This window comes from Misgurnus anguillicaudatus, chromosome 4, assembly GCF_027580225.2.
Source record: "Misgurnus anguillicaudatus chromosome 4, ASM2758022v2, whole genome shotgun sequence".
NCBI lineage: Eukaryota > Metazoa > Chordata > Actinopteri > Cypriniformes > Cobitidae > Misgurnus > Misgurnus anguillicaudatus.
The window spans coordinates 15,356,177-15,364,035 of record NC_073340.2 but is presented as its reverse complement, the minus strand read 5'-3'; the positions used below and the strand labels follow the sequence as shown (position 1 = coordinate 15,364,035).

The 7,859-nt window shown below is 38.2% G+C and overlaps 1 protein-coding gene across 1 annotated transcript; it reads right to left on the bottom strand.

The window, feature by feature from the left end:
• Positions 1-3,774: 3,774 nt before the first annotated feature.
• Positions 3,775-4,812, bottom strand: atoh1c (atonal bHLH transcription factor 1c). Its single transcript, XM_055175636.2, has one exon. The coding sequence runs from the start codon at positions 4,519-4,521 to the stop codon at positions 3,949-3,951; it is 573 nt and encodes a 190-aa protein (XP_055031611.2). The 5' UTR covers positions 4,522-4,812; the 3' UTR covers positions 3,775-3,948.
• Positions 4,813-7,859: the final 3,047 nt, after the last annotated feature.

Here is a 7,859-nt window from a genome sequence, read left to right as displayed (position 1 = left end):
GTTGGATGTCCCGCTGTTTTTTACTCCACTTTTGAGTCTGTAAATTTCAAATGCTCAGCGCTGACCCTAACTCTATCGGAGGGCGAATAGCATTCAAGTTTCTTGCCCTCTTTGAAATGCCGGGAAGACGACTTAAATCCATTCTTTTCACTGCAGTATATACTCGCTTTGTGTTGCAGAAACTCTATCTGAACTGATAGCGCCGTGTCAAAGGTCGGTGAATGAATTAATCGTGTCTTTTTTCGTTTCGTTAGAGCAGGAAAAAGGCAAAACGCCCAAACGTTTTATCTTTGTCTCAATGGATTAAACGCATGGTGCTGATTCCGTAATGCCAACTGTAATTGTGCAGATAAAGTTAAGTACCCTGAATCCCAAACCTTACGTTACTCAAAAAAATAAAATAAAAAATAAAAAGGCTTACTGCTTTACATTAACATCATGCAGTAAGCAGATGGTAGAAGTGCGCAATCTTAAAATTATTCTGCATGAGAGAAATGAGTATTTCTAGTCAGTACTGACATCTGGACCATGTATTTGAATTAAAAGTTAATTAAAATGAAAGAAATCTCGTTTTAGGATTGAGGTTGTGGATAAATGGTAACCCAACTCGCCCGAATGTGTGCTGCTATTGAGCTTCTGTTATTGTGAACAATGCTTTAGGGCGTCATATCAGTATATATATAAACTATATATGAATATGAAACTCGTGAGTGGTTTAAAGAATGAGGGTTACTTCCTAAACACCACTTTGGGTTTAGATGCAGAACTGTTGCTCTGTACACACTTCTCTAGATTCTGAAGTGTCATAAACAAAGTAGAAGTCCTATAGTACCTGATTTATTTTAGCACTTGATGTCTTAAGCTTTGTGACGAGGCCAGTATGTTACAAGTTTCAACCAAAACCGTTTTTGTCTTTTCAAGTTCGTCAGTGTCTTCCCGAGTGTTCTACTGTTTGTTTACGTCCGACGTTAATCGCCCTTGAGATAAGCTCGACAGAGTATCATTCGGTGCCAGACGTTCAGGCATCTCGCTGCCGTTGTCAGTTGTTCAAAAAGCACAGACTGAAATGAACACAAGTTTTATTCAATGCACAAACCTCGTTATGGTAATTCAGGCTGAGTGCATGACCGTCACGTTCATTATAAAACATTTTCTGTTGTGTGTCAAGGGATTTGATTTTGTTTTCACTGCAGTGGCAGTGTTTTAAAGGCTCTGTCGGGTCACGAGCCGATCCGGGCCCGGTCATGCCGTGTGTGTGAGAGCTCCAGACAGCACTGTGATTGAATTCACACAGCTGGACATGAATGAAGCCACATGAACTGTATATACTCGTGTAAATATTGGCTGTCGGAGAACTAGATCGACTACTTTTTCTGAATCCAGTCTTTTTATTTTATACCGCATTTTTCTCAGTTGTGTTTTCGAGGTAAGAGTTATTGAAAAGCCAACTGCAGGAACATGAAATTTGTACCAATTTCAAACATAATGTCTTTGGTTACATGTATATAATTTTAAGTCTAATAAAAATTGCTACTTTCAGTACTTCTTTTTTGTTGTCATTTTGTGTAATTCACAGCTGACTGGAGTTTAACAAAGCAAGCATCATTAATATTGTGTTTACATGTATTACTGACTGCTCTGTCTTAGGGGGCGTGCACACCGAAGCTTTAACGGCGGCATGTTTTCAATTGTTTCCAATGAAAGCGCTGCGTTTCTCAAAAAAGATGACAGCTGGTGTTTTTTCCGCGTTAAGCGGCGTGAGTTGAAAAATATTCAACTTTGGGTGAAAAGCTCCGCTTGTCAATGTCAGATCTCACACGGCCATCCAATCACAGTGGAGGAGGGGCGGGACAAATATCACAACAACCCACCGGCACATAGTACAACGACAAACAAAGCAGAAGTATGGGGCGTGCACACCAAAGATTTTACGCCCGTGGTCGGCGCATGTTTTCAATTGTTTCCAATGGAAGCTCTGCATTTTTTAAATAAGCCAGCAGCTACACTGCAAAAAATGACTTTCTTACTTAGTATTTTTTTCTTGTTTTCAGTAGAAATATCTAAAAATTCTTAAATCAAGATGTATTTTCTTGATGAGCAAAATGACCTAAGAAAATAATACTAGTTTTTAGACAAAAAATATACAATTTAAGTGAATTTATGCTTAAAACAAGCAAAAATATCTGCCAATGGGGTGAGTAAATTTTACTTGAATTAAGTGTTTAAGAAAAAATAAATCTTATTTCACAATTATTTTTCTCACCCCATTGGCAGATAATTTTGCTTGTTTTAAGGACAATTTCACTTAAATTGTATATTATTTGTCTTAAAACTAGACTTATTTACTTAGGCCGTTTTGCTCATCAAGAAAAAACACCTTAATTTAAGAATTTTTAGATATTTCTATTGAAAACAAGACAAAAATACTAAGTAATTTTTGCAGTGTAGCGGTTTTCTTCCGGGCTGAAAACTGACGCTCTGCGGTATTTCCGTGCTCGTTGTTTTTTCCGTGCAGAGAGTTGACAAATATTCAACTTTGGGTGAAAAGCTCCGCTCATCAATGTCAGTCCTCACACGGCCGTCCAATCACATTGGAGGAGGGGCGGGACATTACCACAGCAACCAACCGGCTCACAGCTGAAGTATCAAAGCTACCAAAGCGCTCAGCTGAAAAACAGCTGGCGTTTGGCGGCGTCCTGGCGTTTTCAGCCCCGTTTAAAAGTTTTGGTGTGCACGCCCCCTATCACAGCAACCAAAGCTCTCACCTTAAAAAAAGAAAGGTAGTCGGCAGAAAAAAAACTGGCAACTGGTGTCCGCTGGGCATTTTCAGACGCTTTTAAAAGCTTTGGTGTGCACACCCCCTTAAGTAGCACGGGTATATTTGTAGCAAAAGCAAAAAATGCATTGTATTGGTCAAAATGATCAATTATTCTTTTATGCTAAAATCATTCAGATAATAAGTCAACATGATCTCGCGGAAAGTCGTGACGTAGGCACGCAAAATTTTATCAATTTATTCATGTCCATGGCACGAAGTTCTGCTTTTTTAAGTGGCTTGAGCATGAATATATTTTTCGTGACACTCGCACAAATTTCTATAGTTATCGTGTCTGTGGCTTGACTTTCTTTTTCTTTTCCCCCTATTTTTAAATCATTGTCGGTTGGGGTTAGATTTGGGTTAGGATGTCTAAAAATGTAACAAAGTGATTCTAAACCCAACTCCAAGCAACAATAGTAAGAAAATAGGAAAAAAATAATGAGAACACAATACATAAAATGACAAAAAAGAATGTCGTGCCATGGACACGAAAAACTATTTATAGAAATTCGTGTGTCATGATAAAGACATTCATGCCCAAGGCACGACAAAAATCTGAATTTCACAAATAAATTGATCAAATTTTGCGTAACTATAACACGACTTTCCGTGAGATCAGTCTGTAATAAGTTAAGATCATGTTCCGTGAAGATATTTTGTAAATTTCCTACCGTAAAAATATATATATATACATATATATATATATAAATATATAAATAAATGTATTTAAAAGCAATTTTCTCAATATTTTGTAAATTGGCCAAATATTGTCCTATCCTAACAAACCATACATCAATTTAAAAAGCTTATTTATTCAGATCTCAATTTAAAAAATATTGCATTTATGAGTAGTTCAGGGTCACACATATAAATGATTTTAATTATGTTTTTTGTTTTTCTAAAGCTTTTCACCTTTGCAGACAATAACACCAGAGTAATCTTATTTAAATTACGAAATGCAAATTTATGAGACAGAGGCAAACTGTTCTCTGAAAATATTTATTTGTAGCATCATACTCAAAATCTAATTGATTCCAAAATAATATTTATTATGTAACAAAATATTTTAGCTGTTTTCAAAAAAACCATCCAGTTTAATACAAATACATAACCCCAGTGTCTCATCTGAATTATCTCCCTCCATTGCTCCTTTCCAGTAAGTTCATGTCTGCGTCTTCTGTTGATATGGGGTCACAGCACTCAGGACCCCTGAAACTCCCACTAAAAGATTTGATCTTACAGGAACATGCATTTATCTGCTCTGGTTTGGTCTTGTCTCCAGCCGAAGTCTCTTTTGAGTTGATACCCTGATCATCCGCACCCCTCATTGGGTAACTAAAATCCGGGTCGCAGTCTCTCTCCTCCAGCAGCTCGCTCAGAGTACTGATGTAGATCTGTGCCATCTGAAGCGTCTCGGACTTGGACAACTTCCTGTCGCTCTCCACATTAGGGATGACGCTCCTCAGGCGATCGAAGGCCACGTTCAACCCCAGCATCCTCCTCCTCTCACGGGCGTTAGCGGCCAGTCTGCGACGTCTTCGGGCTCGGGTGATAGCGCTCTGGTCCTCATCGGGGTATGCGAGTCCCGAGAGCCTGAGCTGGATGAAGGCGCACGGGTCACAGCTCACCCCATCCTGTGCGTGCTGATCTTTCAGGGTCTCTCTCCAGATGAACCGAGTGCGGGAGGCGTCCGCATGTTGCATGGTTAACTACTTTTTGGTGAATAGACTTAAACTTCAGAGGACTGAAGGGTTATATTTATACCCAAGTGTAATAAGGGGTGTGTGAGGGTCGTGTGCGCTGACAATTGAATAGAAGTGAGTGTCTTTGATAGTGACCACAGGGAGTCTATTAACTCAGTTCATCAAAAGTGGATTAGACATGTGTGAATGATCAGTCACTGGGCATCCTGACACTCTGGTGTAAACAACTATTTGTGTTTTTTGCAACTGTTATCTAAAATTTGGACACACTTATGACAGTTTTACATTTTTGAATAACAGTGAAAATATGTTATCAGGCATGGCATTAGAAAGAAAATCACAGTAGTGTTACACTAGCAATATGAATATTTACAATCCGTATTATATATGATGTTCAAGCAACCAATAAACTGTAATTCAGTCTATTCATATAATCCGTATATGAAATATTCTCAGGCAATAATGTGCAGTTCATAAAGGTTTAATTGACATCCGCAGCATTCAGTCTAATCCAATTATGCGGAGAACACACACACACAACACACTTCACATACTGCAATATTCAAGAGCAACAAAAGAAGATTCACTTAGCTCCCGGAGGGGGGGTTATATATTCATGCGCTGGCCGTGTTGCGGCTGGCCAGGTCTTGGCACACTTCACATATTAAACCTAATGAAGCGCCTCATTGAGGCGAGGGCGCAGGCCCGAGATCAAACCGACGTGGGGAGGGTCCATTTGGTGGAACCCCATGTAGATGGTAAATTGGGGTGGATTCACGCCTGTCAGAGCGAAACCAGGCCCAAATGAAAGCAAATTTTTATTGAGGGGATTAGTGACACAGGATGAATCGACGTTAGCAGCTTCTTTTCACGTGGTGCCAATGAAGCCACATTTCGCAGGATCCACGAGCCAAAACCCCGAGCTGGCCACGTTGCTGCAAGAGACACTTGTCACAATTCATTAAATCTGAGCGTATACCCTGAGATGAGCTAGATGTTTATGCCAGAAATACACTATTGTGCACAGATCTCTGTTTTTGTCCTATGCATAATGTAATAAGTTGATTGAAAATTGATTTTAAATTGGCATTACTTAAAGGAAAACATAACCGTTTTCAATATTTTACTATTTTCTTTACCTCAACTTTACTATTCATACCTATCTTCAGTGTTGGGAAAGTTCACTTTCTACAACTAGTTCAAAGTTCAGTTCATAGTTCATATTTCAAAATTTTGAACTAGTTCACAGTTCCAAAAATGAACTAATTTATAGTTCTTTTTTCCCATATAATTTTTTTAAATTATTGCCATTGTAGCCCATATAGAACCACAGACAGCAATTATTTTATCAGTTTTAACACTGAAGTTAAATGCGTAGATTTTTATCTTCATATCCAATTTTAAATCCTTATCCAACCAGGGTTTACATTAGCATTGACTGTCTTTAAAATTTTGTATTTGCTTGCACATACCTTGAAAGGCTAGCCGGGTGCTTCAAGGGGGTCGCACACCAGGCGAGAAGCGCTGCGCGTTAAAGAGCGTGAGCTTAGTCTGCACTGTAAAAAGTAATACCTAAATCTAACTTATAAAAATTGAGGCAAGTGGCTGCATATGAGGTTTTAAGACGAGTCAACTTGTAGTCTTTTTAAAGTATAATAAACACTGTAATATTACTTAATACAAACGCAACAAAATTAAGTTGAGATAATAGATCTAGTATTACTCAGTTTAATTCACTTTTCTTGGTACAGGTAACTTTTTTATGGTTTGTTGTTGTTTCCATAAACATTATTTTTCTGTGAGATGAGGCCACAAATTATTTATTCAATCAACGCGCCCACCCAGTTTAGTTTTCGGGCAGCTGTAAAGCGCAACATACTTCAGTATGCAGTCTATGCACAAGCACCAGTCTTCTGAACAATGGTAAGTACAATATCAAAGATGAAACAAAAACTCTTCTAAATCTCGAAGATAAATAAACATTAAACACTACAAAGTCTTTCTTTTAGTTAAAAACACATAAAACACAGTTTAAATTTCACTGTCCAAATGGAGTCCCATGCAAAGCATGCTGGGAACTACGAGTCTACTGCTTAGTTAGCTATGTTTAGTAAAATCATTCATGTAGTTTCAACACAAATTTATTAAGTTAATTTCCTTCTTACAAATTTAAGTGGATTATACATGATAAAATGAAGCTGAATTTACTCAATAAAGTGTTCATTTAGAATTACTCAAATTATTAATCTTTTTATGTTATTTTAACTCAAATTTTGATTAAAAAAAACAAGAATTAAAATTTTTTAATACAGTTTACTCGTCTTATCTTTGTTAAATCGACTAAGGCACAGAAACACTTTTTACAGTGTGATGCTGCGTCCGAAACCGCCTACTTCATACTATATAGTACGCGAAAAGCAGTAAGGAGGCGACTAGTATGTCCGAATACATAGTATTCGAAAAACAGTATGCGAAAAGTACCCGGATGACCTACTACTTCTTGCTCTGTGCATATGATGGACACTTCACTATCCCACGATGCCCCGGGAGAGGAGTTATCCAACGAAGAAGAGGCATGCGGCTGTTTCGTTTTCGCGCTGAAATGACATGACGTGATGACGACGTATGTCACGTGATGTAGCAACATAGCGGATGTAGTACGTCCGAATCTCATTCATACCACCAGGATTCATACTATACAGTGCCTACTGTTTTAACGGCAAGTGAGTAGGTACTTCATCTTATTCAGTACCTACTATACAGTATGCAGTTTCGGACGCAGCCAGAGTCTATTTCAAGATCCAAAATATGCGTTAGCAGCCAATGTTAATCGTTAACAATTTGGGACAAATGTGATGTTATTTAATGTTAAACTATGTGAGTGGCGCGTTGTGGCGGGTTTTCGCCTTGAAGACTCTGACACCCTTGAAGAAGAAATCTGACACCCTATTGAACGACATTAAACTAAGAGAGCGTGCCGTATACAAACACCAGAATGAACGAGTTTACAGTAACGTTCATCAGGCAGTAATACAGTTCTTTCAGTTCACGTTCGCCCAAAATATGAATGAGTTCATGAACTTTCGTTCAATGAACTCGTTCAGGCACAACACTGCCTATCTTTTTTCAATGCGTGCACTTTTAATCTTTTAATCTGTACAGGGTTTCTTGAATGTGTTAGCATTTAGCCTAGCCCCATTCATTGCTCCAAACAAAAGTTTTATTTTGTGCCACCATACTTACTCGTGAAACTACTCATGCAACGGTCTTTAAATAGGGAAAACATGGAAGTGTTTGGTGGCTTCTAAATTCATCCCTGTTTGGATCCTAAGGAATGA

Excerpts from the sequence above, each read along its gene's own strand:
- atoh1c (XM_055175636.2), bottom strand. The coding sequence starts at position 4,521 with ATGCAACATGCGGACGCCTCCCGCACTCGGTTCATCTGGAGAGAGACC.